Consider the following 19,607-nt stretch of genomic DNA (forward strand, 5'->3'; position numbering starts at 1 on the left):
AGCAAGCCAGGGGAGGCAAGCCAGTAAACAACATCCCTCCATGGCCTCTGCATCAGCTCCTGCTTCCTGACCTGTTTGAGTTCCAGTCCTGACTTCCTTGGTGATAAACAGCAGTATGGAAGTGTAAGCCGAATAAACCCTTTCCTCCCCAACTTGCTTCTTGGTCATGATGTTTGTGCAGGAATAGAAACCCTGACTAAAACATAAGGGTTTCCTTAGTCATGGTGTTTGTTCACAGCAGTAGAACCCTAACTAAAATAGTAAGTTCTTTAAATTTATTTGGTAAGCTTATCATGATGGGGATGGGGTGGAGAGGCAGCATTCCTTACAGGGCTTAGACTTAGCTGGATGGGTGTAAAGCTGTGTCCTTCAAGTTCCAGAAAGAGATGTTGGCCATTTAAGACAATAGAAGTTAGCCGGGCGTGGTGGCGCACGCCTTTAGTCCCAGCACTCGGGAGGCAGAGGCAGGCGGATTTCTGAGTTCGAGGCCAGCCTGGTCTACAAAGTGAGTTCCAGGACAGCCAGGGCTACACAGAGAAACCCTGTCTCGAAAAACNAAAAAAAAAAAAAAAAAAAAAAAAAAGACAATAGAAGTTGCATGTATTTCCAACCATATTTCTTACAGTTTTGTTTATGACAGTTAAGGGCTGTAAGACCAAATGTCCTTAATAATGGGGCCTGTAAATATTTCTGTACAGCCAGGCAGTGATGAGCATTAGAGCCGTTAAATAAACAGATGGGGCTGGAAATGTGCCTTGGTGGTAGAATATTTGCCTGCTTTGCCTAAGCCCTGAGTTCCAACCCCAACATCACACAGATAATTGTAACCATGTCATGGTTACCTGTGCAGAGCTCGAGAAGTAATTTTCACTGTATTTATCCACTTGTGCTGCTTGAGTTTTACCATGCACATAGATTTCTAAAATCACACGTGAACTTCATACTTATACCTTCCTACACAATCATGATCACTTGCTCTTAACCTGTTAGGTGACTCCAAAAGTTGCTTTAATATGAAATGTGAACTTAAACTTTGAGCAACATTCATGAAACAGGTTAACAATTCCAACTACATCCCGCGCATGCTGAGATAATCAGAACCCCCTTCCAGAGACACGGGAGGACAGAAGTTGCTTCGGAGGGAGGGGACTTACATATGGGTTTCTCTATTGTTATTAAGACTGCAACTTTGGCTGGGCGTGGTGGTGCACGCCTTTACTCCCAGCACTTGAGAGGCAAAGGCAGGCAGATTTCTTGAGTTCAAGGCTAGCCTGGTCTACAGAGTGAGTTCCAGGACAGCCAGGGCTAAACAGAGAAACCCTGTGTCAAAAAAAAAGACTGCAACTTTAATGTACTGGAAAACAACATAAATTAATTTTTGGTTTTATTTATTTTCACAAGTATGAGTATTTGCCTGTGTGTAAAATTTATGTATCATGTACATGTAAGCATGTACTAGTGCTTACAGAGATCAGAAAAGGGTGTCATGTCCCCTGGGACTGGAGCTACAGAAGGTTATAAGCCACCAATCAGATGCTGGGAACTGAACTCAGGTCTTCTACAAGAGCAGCAAGGGTTCCTAAGTGGTGAGCCTTTTCTCCAGACCCCAAATCAAGAATTTTAAGTCTGAGGGGGTGAAGCCCAGAAACTTGCGTCTTCAAACAACCTGAGGTTACCGATATCATCAGGCCAGGGAATTAAAGTCCCATAGACATCACTGAGATTTCTAGCAGTCCCCAAATGGAACCAGAATCCATTTAAGCCCCTTCCCCTTTATCAACTGCATCACCTTTCACATTCTTAAACACCTGGATAAATCCTAAGTAAAACGCAAGTTGCAAGCGATCATTTTTTGAATTAGTATCCCAGTCTTAAACATGAAGAACAGCTTTGAAAACCCTAACATGTAATCTTTGGTCTCTGGGCAAGAGAATAAGTCTCACGAGAGATACTTAAATTGAATTTAATTAAATATAAATGCTGCAGATCCCGAGAGATAGCCACCACCACTCAGGACTTCATTTCTCTGGCCTTTGTGCTTGGACCAATTTAGGCACAGGCCAAAGGCAGTGTGTAAAGGAACTCCAACCCCACCCAGCCGTCCCCTGGGAGAGGCTAGAATTCAGTCTGGCTCTCCGACTTAGAGACTGCCATGGGCCCTGCACTTTGAGGACACTGGGCCGCTCCTCTTCTTTAGTTCACTTGGGCAACTCTGGTGCTGACGCCGTGGAAGTTGAGCATCGTAGCCACCAACTCTGGAAGATCAAAGTCATGCTTCCAGCCCCAGTCCTTCCGAGCATTGCTGTCATCTAGAATCATGGGCCAGCTCTCCGCTGGGGAAAGACATGGGAGAGAACACTGGCTTATTCAGGCTCTGGATTTGTGAATGGTTAGGCAAATTTTATGTGAAGGGAGAGAGGGACTCCTCTCGTCTTGGACTGGAGCAGAACTATAGTACACACAAGGCCACCTAATCTGAAGACACGGGGTGAAGGGACTCTGGCCTGGTGAGCCTGGCTCTGGCAGGCCTTGCCCTTCTCTCTATGTTACTAAAGCTAGCCACCAAGATCTATTCCCTTATTTGGCCAATTCCTCCTTGTTAAGGATGATTACCGAGGTCCAGCTATCAAAGTTCAGAAGTCCAGCAATCAGAAGCCACCCTTAGCTCACCCAATTAAAGTTAAACACCTCAACCCTAATATGGAGTTTCACGTTTTACCCTTATAAACCACCATCTTACAATGTGCCATGTGTGTCTCCTCTTTATCCAGAGGCAAACCTTTGTCCTCTGGAGAAAACACCTTTTATAACTCTCCCTTGCTCATTTTCTCTCCTCTCCCTTGTTCCATTCACCCTATCCCTCTATCTCCTGTCTTTGTCCCTTATCCCTGCCCTCTGTCCTTCTAGGGCAAATCTCCTTTGTGCTGAGAACTTGGTCTTGGGGGTCCTGAGCGGATTCTTTCCCTTTCACTGGGCACCTGCACTGGGGTTTCATGTTATTAAACCCCCCAGAGCATTGAAAAGGGACATTCTTTATCCAGAAGGGTGTTACAGACCATAGGTAATGGTGAAATGGGTCGGACTGTCTCCTGAGCTGGAACCTTTCTCCCGAGGACCCGTTTCCCACACGGAAGCATCTGCGGATGGACCACCGCAGCTCCTCAGCCTTAAAGCCTCCCCACTAGGCTGGCGCGAGTACTCACGAACACTGTATGGAGCTGGAGTGGACTGGTGTGCGGGCTCACCTATGGCCTGTCGGAGGGGATCCACGCAGTAGGTGATCTGGAAGTCAGGCGCGTGCTTGCGGAGCGCCTGGGCCAGCTCTTCGGGGGTGAAGCTCATGGCGCCTATGTTGTAGGTTCTCATGGACAGGCGCTCGGCAGGGGCTTCCATGACCTCCAGGGTGGCCCTGAGGCAGTCACTGATGTACATCATAGGGAGCCTGGTGCCGGCCTCGAGGTTGCACTCGAATGTGCCGTTCTTTGCTGCAGCGTGGAAAATCTGGACGGCGTAGTCTAAAAGAGAATCCCGGCCCGTGGGTTTTCTCAGCAGGAGGGAGGCGGGTCAGGACTGAGATGCCAGTTCTCCCGTCCTCTTAATACAGAACCTCTTTAGACTACTAAAAAATGTTAAGTTCCCAAGATCTGAATAGATAGACTACATTAAGATTTACTGTTATGTACAGGTAAATGAGAAAAACGTTTTTAGTTGCTGCATTTTGTGGGGGCAGGGAGATAAAAACACTCCCTACTTTCCCGTCTCTCTTGAAATACAAGGAAGCTAAGGCAGTTTGTGGACTAAGCAGGGCCTCCCTGAAACAAGAGAAATTAAAAATGAAGGAGACTGGAGATTTCACTTACCAGTTGTACCTCCTCCAGGCTGGGAATCTGCAGAAATGATTCCAGGATATCGCAGGCACCGGAAATCTAACCCGTACCGGTAATAATAGTACTAAGAAAAAAGAAAGAGCTGACTAAAGAAACGATAACCCCGTAGACCAGATAAAACAAAAATAGCTTTTTCCTAAAATATCATCTCATGCAGTTTAAGTCTTCCTCAAGAGAATAAGCATTTGGGGCCCGGAGGGTGGATCAGTGGATAAAGGCACCTGCCACACAGCCTGGTGACTAAGTTGGGTCCTCAGAATCAACATAAAAATGGAATGAGACTCCATGGTTGTCCTCTGACCTCCACACACGCTGTGGCACATCTGTGTGTAGATATATACACATAAAGGGCACAAACACGATTTTAAAAAGAAAGAAAATGGAATTTTTCAGAATTTCTACGTTTTTCACTTTTGTTTAATAACACTCATTTTTTTTATCGTTTAAGAATCACCATCTTGGTGCTACATTAACATTACAAATGATGGAGCAGCCTGCAGGTGGCGCTCCTGCTCCCTGCCATGAGTAAGACAGGCTTGCTTGCTTCCCTGCAAGAAGGGAGTTTGATGTACAGTGCCTACAAGACCGGGGCACGGATTACTACAGTGTGCTAAAGTCAGAATAAAAGTGTGGTTGAAGTTTTCCACAGTAGAAAGTTTCTGGACTGGAGAGATGACTCAGTTGGTAGAGTGCTTCTGGCACAAGCATGAAGAACAGTTAGATTCTCTAGAACCCATTTAAGAAAGTAGGGCACACCGCCGGGCGTGGTGGCACACGCCTTTAATCCCAGCACTTGGGAGGCAGAGGCAGGTGGATTTCTGAGTTCGAGGCCAGCCTGGTCTACAGAGTGAGTTCCAGGACAGCCAGGGCTATACAGAGAAACCCTGTCTCAAAAAACAAACAAAAAAAAAAAAAAAAAAAAAAAAAAAAAAAAAAAAAAAAAAAAAAAAAAAAAAAAAAAAAAAAAAAAAAAAAAAAAAAAAGAAAGAAAGTAGGGCACAAAGTGCGAGACTGTTATCTAGCACTAAGGAAGTGAGACAGGATCCCAAAGGCTCGATGCCTGTAATCCTAGCCTACTTGTTCCAAGTTCCAGTAAGAGACCCTGTCTCAAAATTTAAGGTGGAGAGGAATTGAGAAAGATACCCAACTTCTGTCCCCCCCCCCCACATGAGTACATACACTTGTTTATTCCCCACATATATTCCCTCCCTCCTAACCCCTCTCTGTCTCTGTCTCTCTCTCTCTCATACAGAAAGTTTTAACATTCCCACCAGTAACCCCAGTGTTGAGAGCCTTACAAATGAGATAGATAGCAAGCACAGACAGGAGCAGTTTCAAGGCCAGAGTGTCCATAAGTGCCATGTGACTACCATGGCTGTGGACAAGGAGCAACCTATAGCTAAGTGGTTCTTCAGTATCTCCAAGCGTCTTGCCACTTGACAAACACACCAGTGAGGTAAGCATCTCTGGGGTGCAAATGTTCCCTCAAAATGAAGTAGGAAGTGCCTGAGGCAGAAAGAATGAGGCCAGACACACAGAATCTTGAGCAATCTTGCCAAGAAACACTTACTTCTCCCATGAGCTCCGTGTGGACCTTGGATACCCCATAGATGGTCCTAGGCCTTTGAATACAGAGATCGGGTGCAGGGTTCCGGGGAGAGGTAGGTCCAAAGGCTCCAATCGTGCTGGGCACAAACAATCTCACGTTGTATTCAGTTGCAACATCTAGAACGTTATGCAGTCCTGAAATAAATAGACACTATGAAAATCTGAAAAGAAAAAAAAAAAAACTTCTTACCAAGAGCTGGAACAACTGGCCCCCACTGAGCCAGTGCCAACCACTCACCAGTTATATTCACATCTCTGGCCAAGGACACATTTGCCTCTCCCACGGCACTCAGCAGGGCACTGTAGTGAAACAGCCAGTTGATACGGTGGTTCACCACGATCTCACGGAGGCTCTTGTAATCCAAGACGTTGGTATAAACAAACGGGCCTGTAATCACAGAGTGACAGAGGCCGCGTGCAATGAAGAGCTGAATGGATCCCCTGTTGCCAGCCTCTGACTTGAGAAAATCTCATACCCATTTTCTCTCACCCCTCCCCCCAACCTTCCCCCCAACCTTCCCCCCCAACCTTCCTAGAGCAGAACCTAGTTAGGTAGCCTAGGCTGGATTGCAACTTTGTGGTCCTTCTGTGCTAGCCTTCTGAGCACTGGGTTAACAGCCATGCTCCATCTCCCATGTCTGCTTTCTTGGAATTCATTGTTGTTGTTGTTGTTAATGGTGATGGTTGTGGTGGTGTGTGAATCCCACCCATAGGTGGTGCCCATAGGAGCTAGAAGAAGATGCTGAAGTTATTGGTGGTGAGTGTTTGTGAGTGCGTGTACCTGTGGAGCCTTAAAGAGAGTTTTGAATCCTCTAGGTGGTTGAGACCCACCTGATGTGAGTGCTGGGAACCAAACTTGAGTCCTCTGAAAGAGCTTTGAACCACTGAGCCATCTCCCCTCTCCATATTCCTCAAGCTCTTTCCCTCATCAGATAACTTAATTTTTGTTTGTGGGCTCTCTAAGTCAGTCAGCCAAAAACTCAAAAGATATGGAATCAAAAATTTTAGTTCAAAGACATTATTTTAAGTAATGTCAAAATATATTACTACAAACTTTGTTGAATATAGCAGCATTGAAAATACACCTTTAAGCCAGGACCCTGCCCAAGTCCCTCTTTGGGTTGCAAGTGGACTCTGTGTACTTCCCCTTTGACAGTATTTGAATAGTAAAACATCAAGGACCATCTATATCTTACCACTGTGGAAGACATGAGCAGGGGGCTTCCTTATGTCTGATAGGATCACATTGTCCTTCCCAAATCGTTTCCTGTAGGGAAAGAAAGCCCGCCCATCCCCAACAAGTCATCAATGTCAAGGATACAAGTCTTAGGTAACTGATTGTTTCAAATAAACACTGTAACTTCTGGGTACCGTTCCTTCCTCGGTACCATTGTCACATGCCCCTCAGCTTTAACTCCCTGGGTTCACACCTCCTTTTCTTCCCACACCCTGTTCTCTCCTTCTGTCCCCTCCCCTACTGTACCACCACCAATGCTATCTCTAGCTCCTCGGCAGCTCCTCCTCTGCTTTATTCTCTCACCCAGCTGTCTTCAACCCCAGAGTACTCCCTTCCAGTTCCTATCAGCACTGGCCCCTGCCCTCTGCTCCTAAACAACTGAAGGGTAGGTAAGTGGTTCATCTGGGGCGATGACTCTCCCAGTGCCTAAGTCAGGACCAAGAGCAAAGAGCTGGTTTGTGCCAAGGAGGCAGGACAAAATGTGTTTTACAGAGCTAATTAGGTGTGATGTTTTAGATGGAAGCAGAAAGAGGCCAGAGGCAAAAGAAAAGACAACTGTACACTCTTAAGAAAAGACAACTGTACACTCTTAAGAAGAGACAACTGTACACTCTTAAGAATTTGATTTTGAAACTCTTACCTCAGGAGGTTGGCAAGTCCTACTCCCAGCTGGCCAAGACCCCCTAGGTGAAGAAGAAAACAGTGAGACCAGACTGTAAATCTGTCCTGAGCATCACAGTGGAATATGACTCCTTCTGTCTGAGTGAGTTGAAGTGGGGTGGGGTTGGGGAGGGTGGGGAGCTGATGCAGATGTTGCAGACTGCTCTCTGCAGCACTGCACTACACTCAGAACATAGATAGGCTAACCACTGCTCATGATGGAGTTGCTGTCAATGCAGGTGAGAGTTTTGGAGGTGCCCAAGAGGAAGAGGGAAGCAAGGACACAAGAAAGTAGCATTCATGCAGGGCCCAGCTCCAAAGACGAGAATGCAAGGAACCATATGACAAAAGGACAGGTGGTGACAAGCTGGTGTGGTAGTACACACCCTTTAATCCCAGCCCTTGGGAGGCAGAGGAAGGTGGATCTCTCGAGTTCAAGGCTAGCCTGGGACAGCCAAAGCTTCATAGTAGACAGATCCTGCCCCCAAAATAAAATAAAATAAAATCAGTGAGGAGCCACTAATAAAGAAATGATACTAGTATCATTCCTGCCTAATTTAGAGGCTGGAACCAGGGGCTAGGAACACATTTGGAGGAGGACAACTGTAAAATTCAGGCGAGACACTTACATGGCAGGAAGATAGAGCCGTGAGACTCCCTGCCAGTTAACACAGGGCTGAAACCCAGGGGCCCTAGAGATGTCTGGAGACAGAGAATGAAAGAAACCCACAGAGAGCAGGTTAGGAAAGGAGTGAAAACATGGCAGAGAAGGGAGAAATAGAATGTGTCAATCAAATGAGAGGTTGCCTTGGGCTGATTGGAAGCACGGTCAGTGACAACACAGAGTTTGTAGTGAAGAGGGGGTGAGCCAGGCACTGGATGCAACAAGAAGCTTGGGCAGTGCTTATATCAAGTTTTGTTTCCAGCACACAAAAGTACAGTAACAGTTTGTGATGGGTAATTCTGAGCTTAGGCTGGGGACTCTGGCCAAGGAAAGATGTGCCTACAAGAAAGATGTGTATCCTTCCTGTCCAGTCAGCTTTGCTGCCCTGACCTATTATGTACAATATGGAAGGAAACCAAGTTCCAGGGCAGCTATTTGGCCCTTACGCACATTCAGAAAACACAATTTTGTTAGGGAAAGCAAACACAGGCAACAGTTATGAGGAAGGGAAGCTAAAGATGGAAGATGTCAGCTAGAGTCACACCATTGTTCAGGAAGGTCAGCTAGATCCTCCAGTTTAGTTGAACTGTTAATTCCTGAAGCTGGGAGACTAGGTGTTAGACTGGCTCCCTGGTATGCAGACAGAAAGGGAGAGAAGATGTAAGCAGGTAACAAAGATGGTGAATTTTCAAGATGGCTGGCTTCTTCCTCCCCTTCCTGACCCCAGACAAAAGCTCTAGAGGCTTAAAACAAAGGCCTTGTGGGCTTTTCTTCCACCAATAGGGCCCTTGAAGATGGCTCAACAAGCTCAAGGCCAGATCAGGACATAGTTATACAACAGTTGTGGGCCAGCCAGGCAGTCTTTCTTTAAACTGGCCAACCCCAAATTAGGGAAGGAAACTCTTGAGAGTCTTTAAGATCCCCAGCCCTCGGGCTAAGAGACCAGCCTTTTGGCTAGTTCCCCTCCTGGTGTCCCCCTGCTTTGCAGGCAAGTCCTTCTCTGTGTGCCTGACCTATATGTATCTCCTCACCCCTAACAAAAGCCTGTCTTCAGCTATTGCTTCTATCTGCTGGTTGAGATTTCTCTGCTGCTACCTGTAGAGCTCGAGAATTTTCCTGCCCTTTAATTCTTTAACTGGATGAGAAAGCTAACCCCATCAAGACCTCTAGATGGTAACAAAACTACAATAATTTGGCTTCAGGACTAAAGTAACTTGTTTTTCTGTTTGGTTCCTGCCCTCCTCATCCTCATAGGTAATTAAGAGACATCTCAACAGTGGACTTACTACAGGCTACTCATCAAGTACATGACATAGACTCATTCCCATCCCCTGAAACCTGGAGGGAGACTCCCACTGTGCCATTTATGTCTGAACTTTCTTGGGAGTTCTATGCTGCTGTCTCCCCCTCTATAGTGTTAATAATTTTTCTGATAAATCTCTTACCCCAAAAGAACAAACCCCTTGAATCCAAACCCAGGACTTTTTTTAGAAAGGCTGTGTCTGATCAGAAAAGGGTTGCCACCCCAGTTTAAAGTTCTTTATGATGATATGCCTCACTCAGAGACCCTTTCTGCAGTGCGAACATCAAATCCAGCTCCGGTGTTCATCGTAGCCTGCTCTAATATAGCACAGCACACTCTCTGTCACCAAGAAGCAACTCAGAGAAAGCAAGGCTCATCCCACAAACGAGGAGGAGAGAAACCAACCTGTGATCAAGACCCGAGGAGGCTCAGCTTCCGAGATCGAGGTGGAGTGGAAGTTGGCATTGGCTGGGATCCGGTGCTGGGAGGTGCCTAGAAACTGCAAGGGCAAGACAAGCTTCTGGCAGCTAGAGGCTTTGCTCTGTGCAGTCCCATTGACCACCAGTTTTAGCATCCCAAGGAATAGCATCTGTTCTTCTGATACCCTGGGAGCAAGGAAGGGTGGAGCCCATTACTAACTTTACATCCCTTTGGTTCCTGGAAACAAGCTACCCCAGAAATCCTACTTACAGGAGCAACACCTTCTTTTGTGATTCAGGAATGCATCAGCATTAACCACTGACTTCCCCAAAGGAAGCCAGTCATGTGCCAGCTTTGAGCCAGGGCCAGTGACAAAGGATAAATGTTCCTACAAAGTCTAAGCTGGGAGTATTACTGAAGCCAAGTCAGATGCAAATCTATGGTGGGGGTCAATAATGCACAGCCAACAAGTACCAAACAACAATCCCCAAAAAACAAAAGAAACAACAAACCCAAAACCAGTCACCAGATCTGTTGAGGGCTTGCAATCTCGACTACAGTTGCTATTGACCTGTACACTACACCATCTGGAGGGGACAAGCAGGTCCCAGACTAAGTAGCCAAGCATTGATGATCTGTGCTAACTCTTCAGATGTTATGTTTGGAATGAAGCAGAGTAGGAAAGCAGATGGCTAAAAGAAAAAGGCCTGGCAATATTTAGTAAGCTGTGAACAGCCTTGGTTTGACTCCCACAGCCTTAGAAAGGCTCATTTTGAAAGTCATTTTCCAAGTACTTCCAAGACCACAAATGTGCAAATACTTCCCCTCCTCCCCTTCCTCCTCCCTTCACTACCAGCTGACAGTGGTACCATTTCTTGCCTCAAGAGGTTCATACAAGCAGGTCTTGTGTCCATGTTGTGAACTGAAAGTTCCCAGGAAGCCGGGCGTGGTGGCGCACGCCTTTAGTCCCAGCACTCGGGAGGCAGAGGCAGGCGGATTTCTGAGTTCGAGGCCAGCCTGGTCTACAAAGTGAGTTCCAGGACAGCCAGGGCTACACAGAGAAACCCTGTCTCGAAAACCCCCCCCCCAAAAAAAAAAAGAAAGTTCCCAGGAGAAAAAAGGAGGTAGGGGTGGGGCAGATACACCTATGTTACTAACTGCACAGTTGGAAGATCACTTAGAACAGGGAATTGTGGAGAACTGAGACCTTTACATTCACCTTGGGTTAACATTGGTCTCTGAAACTGCCACCTGTTGTTGCCCGCCACTGTGTCAGCCTATTGTGACTTCTCAGGTAAATCTTTTAAGACTGTATTAACTTAGCAGCGGCTAATGCTGTCATCAGGTCATATCTAAAACATAGCAAAGAGGTTTCTCTGCTTTGCTCTCACCCACCACCTGAGGTTCCCATCAATGCCTTTAAAATGTGCCTTGATTTAGGACATTTTGTCCTGTAATGATGAAACTGTTTCCCTCCGAATGTGAGTGTCTTTAACCCAAGAACACAGGTGGAGGTACCCCTAAATAATGTTTCACGGCTGTGGGCAATAAAAGGAAGGTTACCAACTTCAGAAAATATTTTAAAACCTTATGAGTCATAAGGGGGGATTTTTTTTTTAAAGTATGAAAAGTTCAGGTGGTTAGAACTCCAGTAGCTGCTGGTGGGGCAGGGGATGCTCTGCCGAGCAGCTGAGGCCCTGCATCCCAGCTGGCTCATAAGGGAGCCTGGAGGACAGCCTTTCAGTCATGGGCACATCACTGGCTTCACAGTTCCAGATTAGCACCAGATAAGAGACAACCAGGGTTGGTCCCAGTACACGCAATACAGGGAACATGTGAGACTCTCTTCAACCACTCTCAGAGGGATGCTGTTGGAAAAATCCTCCCCGCAGCCAAGTCCAGGTAAGAACTCAGATCTTTTCAGTCACTAATCAGCAAGTTCAAAAGGAGACTGAGGAAGCCTTTGAACCACTGGATTCCCCAAGGTGTTGAAAGTCAAGGACAAATTCCAATTCCCCAAAGCACAAGAATAACAACTCCCCCTACCCACGTTGCTGACCTACCTCATTATCCCCCTCAAAAAAGACACAAGAAGGTGCCTGATGGGTTCTTAGCCAAAGGCCAAATGTTTTACCCTGGCAACATGGACAACATACACCTGTGCTGGCCCTTCTTAATCCACTAATAGCCAATATTGGTCCTCCCTGCATGCCACAGGCTAGCAGAACTGCCCTGATCTGCTAGGTTGTAAGTCTGCTGCCCCGCTTTCCAGCGGGAGGATCCATTAGCTTTAATGTGGAGACACCACCAAGTCAGAGCAACAGAAACTTCTACCCACAGTGCAGCTTTTCCAAGTAAAGACAACTGTCTCACTTCTGCCCAGTTCATCTCAACACAGCCATATGCTGCACAAAGCCATCTTGCTCCACACAATAATTGCATAATATGGTGAAGAGATATAATAATCAACTAAGTGAGTGGTGTTATTTCCCGTGGATGTGTTTCTTGTGTGTTTCCACTGTTGTGTGAGCATGACTAGGCACACAGCAGCAGCCCTCAAAATTTTCAATTTCAAGATTCATTTACACTTTTTTGTTGTTGTTAAAGACAGGACTCACCGTGTGCTCGGGCTATCCTGGAACTCACAGAGATCTGCCAGCTTCCCAAATGCGTGTACTACCACACCCAGCTTCCTTTACACTCTTAACGACTATGGGCTGAAAATCAGGTATTGATCGTGGCACAGCAACCTGTAATCTCAGTACTCCAGAGGTGGAAGCAAGCAGATCTCTGTCAGGGACAGCCTGGTCTACAAGGTTCAGGACAGCCAGAGCTACACAGAGAAACTCGGTCTTGGAAAACAAACAAAAAACTGTGGGCTGAAAAGTTTATGTGAATAAATCTATTTACCGTATTAAACATTGTTAAAGTTATTTTTAAATATTTTATGTATTTTATTTATATGAGTATACTGTAGCTGTCTTAAAACAGACCAGAAGAGTGCATCAGATCCCATTACAGATCTTTGTGAGCCACCATGTGGTTGCTGGGAATTGAACTCACAACCTCTGGAAGGGTCTCTTAACCTCGGAGACATCTCTCCATCCCTGTTAAAGTTATTTAACAAGATGTTTATTTTTATGAATTAATTTAGTGATGTTAACATAAACACTTTTATGAAAGAAACTATGTTTTCCAAAGCAAACACAGAAACCCTGTAATAAGAAGAGTGCAAGGTCAAGACTCTCACGTCTGCTTCCATGCTCAATCTGGCTTGAGTTTTCATTGAAGCCTCTGGAGGGAATGCAAACTTCTGCAGAAAGGGGAGGGAGACGTGGATGTTTCTAAATATGTGTCTCTGATACTTCTCTAAAAGCCAAAGGTCAGCTAACCTTTAACTTTGTGTGTGTGATGTCTGTAACTGTTAGAACCTGCACACCCACACATGTGTATGTAACCTGTATGTAACCCACACATGTGTGTGTAACCTGTGTATGGAGGCCAGAGAGCAAGGCTGGGTATTTTTCCTTCACTCCTCTTTCCACCTTACATTTTTGAGAAGGAATCTCTCACTAAACCCTAAGCTCATCAATTCTGCTAGGCCAAATGGATTTCAGGATTGGATTTCAGGATTCGTCCCGTCCCCCACCTCCACCCCGCTCCGCCCACCTTTCTCCCCAGCATCATGCTTGGTTGTTCCTATAGATCTGATTTAGATTGGTCCTCACGAATTCACAACAAGCAATTCACAATAAAGTGGAGCCACCTCTCATCCTTTAATCCTCCTCAAAGGCGGCTGCGTGAGGGATCTGACATGCCAGTCAGATCTGACTGCGCACCTTGCTGTTCTGCCTCCTGAGTGCTGGGGTCTGAGGGCATGAACCACCATACCCATCTCTATTAAAGACTTTTGTGGAATCTCTTCACCCATCTTTTAGCTCCATGCACTGGACTTTTGGAAACACTGGTTTGGCGAGTTATGAACTTCTTCCAAGTAAACGTTAGTATACGTCCCTCTTCTCTGCAAGGTCAAAGTCACACTGGCAAATGTCACAAAACTCCTAGGCGTTGGGAATGGTCACCTTTCCTTGTTCCTTGGCAGCAGCAGACTACTTTCTTCATCGTTTAGACTCCATCTTTCAGATTCCCGAGTATGAATAACCGTGGTTTTAGTCCTTTCAAGCAGAACTAATGTTCTGTCAGCAAGAGTTGACGGTCCAGCCCACATCTCGGTCCTACAAATGCTTTACCACAAGACAGCATCACATTTGATAGTAAGAGGAGAGCTTTATGGGTGCTTTCAGTCACCATCCAGCATCCTGTAAAGACCTGAATTTAGAAGCCAAGGCTTCAGGAAATCAAAGGTTCTTAAGGAAGCAGTAAAAGTGATTACAGCCAGCAATTTACGTTTGTTTAAACCAGCTAGGCAAGTGCTATATCATAGGCCTGGTCCTTCAATTCTTTCTTTTAAAGACTTATTAATTTATAATGTGTGTGTGTGTGTGTGTGTGTGTGTAAGAGCAAGAGAGAGAGAGAGAGAGAGAGAGAGAACATTGACTGGTAGAGACTTTGCCACACATGCTAAGACTGAGTGTCATGTAGTGTGTCTGTGCTCACAAGTGGATGAATTTGCAGTGGTGGCTGCATTCATCATGCTGTTTGTATGCTTATGAATCCATGCCAGACCAGGCACAGGACTCGTAGTGAAAGGTTGGAAACAAAACAGTCCAAGTGCTGAGCTGCCTCTTCACATTCTATGGAGTTGGGGTGATCATGTACTGGTGATTCGGAGGAATTGGGGCCTGCTGGTGCTTTTGTATCACTCAAGCCCATGCAACACATCACCAGGGGCCATTGTATTCCTGGTGGCCATACGCTGCCAATGGGGAGTTGGAGAGATGGCTCAGCAGACCATTGGGAGTAGAAGCACTGAGATTCTGTACAGTTTGATAATCTGTCCTGTTTGATGCTTACCTAGCCTGGTGACCCATCCAGCTTGATACTTCAACCACAGTTTACTCTAGTTTCTAGTCTGAAAAATCTAATAATTTGGGACTTTTGATGAATTTCCACTATCTAGTTAAAACCTTCAAGTCACACTTGTCAGAGGATTCTCAATATCACTGCATAGAATGATGGGCTGGCAGGAGATCCACAGGGGAGCAGGAAGCTGAGGGGCACTTTTTCAGTTATGCCCTTCCCTCTGGATAAACTCCCCTTCACAAGTCTAGGAACTGGCTCGGAGTTGATGCTCATGTCAGCCTTTGCCGATCTCATGGGCACGGATGGCACTGCCAGCTGTGGGTTGGAAAGTCAAGTTTTCTGTTATCCCCTGACAAGCCAATTACTCATTCTTCAGCATAAAAATATATGACTGGGGACTGGAGAGATGGCTCAGTGGTTAAGAGCACTGACTGCTCTTTCATTGGTCCTAAGTTCAATTCCCAGCAACCACATGGTGGCTCACAACCATCTGTAATGGAATCCGATGCCCTCTTCTGGCATGCAGGTGTGCATGCAGATAAAGCACTCATATCCAAAAACTAAATACATTTTTAAAAAATGTATGAATGGATATCCTTATATTGTGGTATTATTACATTTCCAGTTACAAATAAGTACACTTGCCTTTGACACCTCTCCATGGGGATGCAGGAGAACTCAAATCCAAAGCCACAGGGATAAAAATAGGCTTGAAAATGTACAGCAGTGCAAAGCGCTTTCATCTCTAGAAACACATAGCTAGCTCTCCCCTAAGCCTAGAGTTTACAAGACTCTAGAAACACAAGACTACTCAAACACAGCTCTCATTAGCTACCACAGGCCAGACTCACAGATCATCTGAGAAACCCCTAGTTCACTGGGGAGAAAACGCCAAGAGCAGTATTCTTCCTCCAGCAGTTTGACCTTGGGAACTCTACAAAAGGTCTCGGGGATCCCCAGGGTTCCCAAGATCATACTCTGAGAACAGCTTTTGCCAGGCCAGAAAGTAAATTTGCAAAGAGCATACAGCGATCCTTGGCCCCTCTTTGTTAAAGTCAAATAATAAGTAGGCAGTGGGCTCGCTCCCAAGCCCCTCTGCAGACTTTAACTGCAGAGAATGAAAGGGAGAGGAGACTGCACTCTTCCCCTCAAGCAACAGGATGATTTCTTCCACCCAGAACAAGGAGGGACCCTCAGGAACGAACACCCGCACTAGTGACCTGGGTAACGGAGATGGGCTGGTGCTCCGCTGGACTTGTGTGTATTTGCACCTGGGTACAAAGGTCTCTCGTAAGCAGCTGTGAGCCCAGGCTTCCTTGAGAAATGGCTCAGGTGAGAAGAGTTCGGTCAGGGTTAGTCACCCTGACTTCAGGTGTCGGGAGGCAGTGTTTGTGTCCCCAGAGGGCAGTTCCAGCAGCCCTGCCAGCTCGAGAAGCACAGACAGAGAGCAGAAGCCACCAGGACTTCATCTGTGCTCTTAACTGACAATGTTCTCAGACTAAAACGACTCAGCGTTACCTCTGGGAAGAGGGATTCCATCACTACTGTCCTGGGGATGAACGGTCGTGCTTCAGGAGGCCTGGAGTTCTTTAGAAATAGCCTTTTCCACGAGGAAAGGCTTCAGTGCTCCAACCACCACAAGACCACCCTAAACTTCTAACTGCAGTCATTCTTAGTCTCAGAGACTAAGTCAAGACCTTTGAAGTCTCAAGCCCATCACAGTAGGCATAGAATAAAAAGCATCCACCTTGCAGGACTGGATAAAGGAGTGGTCTCCACACACAGCAGAATTTCAGCCTTTCAAACAAGAGAACACAAAAACAACAAAAAATAAGAAATACTGACCCATGCTACAGTATGGATGGGCCTGGAGCACATGGGGCTAAATGAAATAAGGACACACACCCCAGATTCCACCCCTGTAAGCTAAGGGCAATATTCCCCGAACGAAACAAAGTAGGACATTGCCTTGGGGAGAGAGGAGCAGCCCAGAGATCTACTGCACGACAGGGCACATAGGTCACACTCCCAACAATAAAGATTTATTTATTTGTGTATTTTATGAGTATGGGTGCTTTGTCTGCATGCATGCCTGCACACCAGAAGAGGGCATCAGATCCCATTATAGACAGTGGTGAGCTGCCATGTGGATGCTGGGAATTGAATCCAGGGCCTCTAGAAGAACAGCCAGTGCTCTAAAGCTGTAAGCCATCTCTCCAGCCACACATTACTGACCTTTATTTTAAAAAAAAAAAAGTCTTAATATAATTCTGTTGTTAGCTGCCCATAGCCACTGTAGAACAGAAAGGTAAGGTCTGCACAAATGCGCGCGCGCGCGCGCGCGCGCACACACACACACACACACACACCATGGAGGATCCAGGCAAACCACAATCCCTTCTGTACCTCTTCCCCAAGGGCACAGCCTCCTGCTTCTCAAACCTGACTAAGTTCTTATCTTTCTTTGTTGTCTCTACAGGAAATTTTCTGCTGTGTTTAATCCTGCAAGGCTGATTTCTGCTCCATGCCCAGAAACCTGTCTAGGAAAGGCCAGCACTAGCTGAGTGGCAGCATCTTATTGCTAATGTCCTCTCATGCTAATTGGTACTGCCAGCCACACCCACCTTCAATCGAACTGGGTTTAAACACCTCAATCATAGGCCTTCCGCAACTACTAAGGACCAACTGTCAAGGCAGCCACCACCACCACCACTACCCCCCAAAAGAAAAAAGATCAGGGGGGTTAGTAAAGTTCCAGGTTCAATGGCACCTCCCACTCGGCCCCAGAGCTCTGAGCAGCAATTCCTCTACCCCCCCCCCCCGAGGCCTCCTGGGCATCAGGGCCAGGGTAGTCTCTTGTCTCCATTTTTTTTAGTTGTTTTTTTGTTTGTTTGTTTGTTTGTTTATTTGTTTGTTTGTTTCGAGACAGGATTTCTCTGTAGCCCTGGCTGTCCTGGAACTCACTTTGTAGATCAGGCTGGCCTTGAACTCAGAAATCCGCCTGCCTCTGTCTCCCAAGTGCTGGGATTAAAGGCGTGCGCCTCAGAAGCAGACAAAAGTGTCACCATGTTGAGAGACTTTAATATATTCTGAGCATCAGAAAAAAACAAACAAACAAACAAAAAAAAAAAAAAAAAAAAGAGTCTCTGTCCATGTTAACCTCATTCATGTCACTTAAAAAAATTATATCGGGCAAGGCTGGAATTTACATACTGGCCACCGAAAGCAAGAAAGCGTCCAGGAGGGAGCTACTTACTGTCTCGGAGGGAAATTCTACCCACCTGGTGTCTTGCTTTCACCTGCTGAGGTTGGGAAACCACGGGAGGAACCCAGGACAGCCAGCCTCAGCTTGCCCCCTGATGAAAAGGGTGTGGGGGCCCTCCCAAGCCATCCTTCGGGACGATCACATCCCAAATTACTAGACAAACCAGTTTTCTGGGTGCCGGGTTCCCACTCCTATTCCTGAGAGGTTGAGCATTGTTAAGAGCAGGAGGGAGCGGGAGGCTTCTTGCCACCCGGGGCTACTCTGGGGCCCATCTCTCCCCTCGCCGCCCACAAAGCAGTGGCGCCCTGCGGTCGTTCCGGACCCCAACCCAGACAGCAGACTTCGCTGGTCGTCCCGTGCCCGGAAAGAGGTCCAATTCCCGGGCACAGACGCAGCAGGGGACGATCTCCTACACTGACCTGCAGACACAGAAGACTGGATGCTGAGAACGCCAAGCGGGAGCCGGAGCAGCACGTGCGGAGTCAAGAGTTTGGTTCTGCCTTTTATCTTCTGTCTGCTCTGGACCCGCCTCGCCGCCGCGGGAGCCGTGCCTCCCTCCTACCTCACCTCATCTCACCTCCGCCCCAGGACGCTTGTGGGAAGCCCACACCTATATCTCGGACAGAGCTGACCTTGTGGCTGCACCAGGACGCGGCCACTCCCCTTCCACAATTGACTGGGGTTAGAATTTGGGATTTGCAAACCACAGCTGGAAAGATCTGCTAGGGACCTGTGTCTGGTGGCACCTCCGCCAAGAGCCAGGCACTTAGTGGTTTCTGGTTCCTGGGAACACTGATGTTAAATGAAGTGGCTTTCAAGGCAAGCACTAAGCAGGATGGGGCAGCATCTTGGAAGGTAGTAGGGCTTAGAAATTCTGAGTGGCAGCCTCAAGCCGGACCCCCAGTGTGCACACCCGACCAAAGGGCTCCCATCTGGAGCTGAAAGGGACCCGGTGTGAGTGTATCTCCTGTGGCAGTCCAATGTTGTAGCTGGCCTGCTCCAGCAAAAATATTTTATGTCTAATCACAGAAGGTAGGGTAAGCGTGAGCCACAGCATACCTGAGGAGGTTGGTAGACTATTTATTTGCCAGGTTCCCGGAGATTAAACCCAGATTGTCAAACATCTTTATTAAGCCACTACCTGGAAATTGGACTTGGGGGCATGAAGTGAGTTTCCTAGGAAGGGGTGGAGGGAGACAGGGGGCAGCACCGATGTTAAACATTTCCCAAGGCCGATTGACTTATTAACTGATAGTGGAAAGCCAGACTATTACAGGTTGGGAGCCAAAATTATCTCCGGCTATCTTAGTCTCTGGGTAGCCTTTTATGGCCCATCCCTCTGTTTGACCTAACATACTTGTGACTATTAGGTAAACCCTTAGGGAATGTACAAACAGGACCCCTCGCTTCCAACAATCCTGTGCTGGTTAATTTTTTGTCAACAAGACACAAGCTAGGCTTGCCAGGGAAGAAGGCACCTCAACTGAGAAATTGCCTCCATCAGACTGGCCTGTAGGTAACTCTGGGGTGGGGCGTGGGGAGGGGGACATTCATTTGCTTGACTAATGACTGATGTGGCA

The 19,607-nt window shown here is 46.8% G+C and overlaps 1 protein-coding gene across 1 annotated transcript; it reads right to left on the minus strand.

Annotated features, from left to right (window-relative positions):
- Positions 1-1,835: 1,835 nt before the first annotated feature.
- LOC110309767 (L-threonine 3-dehydrogenase, mitochondrial) lies at positions 1,836-18,831 on the minus strand. Its single transcript, XM_021182499.1, has 9 exons — positions 18,447-18,831; positions 9,765-9,964; positions 7,373-7,415; positions 6,692-6,762; positions 5,734-5,883; positions 5,458-5,630; positions 3,861-3,951; positions 3,246-3,515; positions 1,836-2,333 (listed from the first exon to the last, which is right to left on the minus strand). Exons 2-9 carry the CDS (start codon positions 9,946-9,948, stop codon positions 2,194-2,196), a joined length of 1,122 nt encoding a protein of 373 aa, XP_021038158.1. The 5' UTR covers positions 9,949-9,964; positions 18,447-18,831; the 3' UTR covers positions 1,836-2,193.
- Positions 18,832-19,607: the final 776 nt, after the last annotated feature.

Source organism: Mus caroli, chromosome 14 (genome assembly GCF_900094665.2).
Source record: "Mus caroli chromosome 14, CAROLI_EIJ_v1.1, whole genome shotgun sequence".
NCBI lineage: Eukaryota > Metazoa > Chordata > Mammalia > Rodentia > Muridae > Mus > Mus caroli.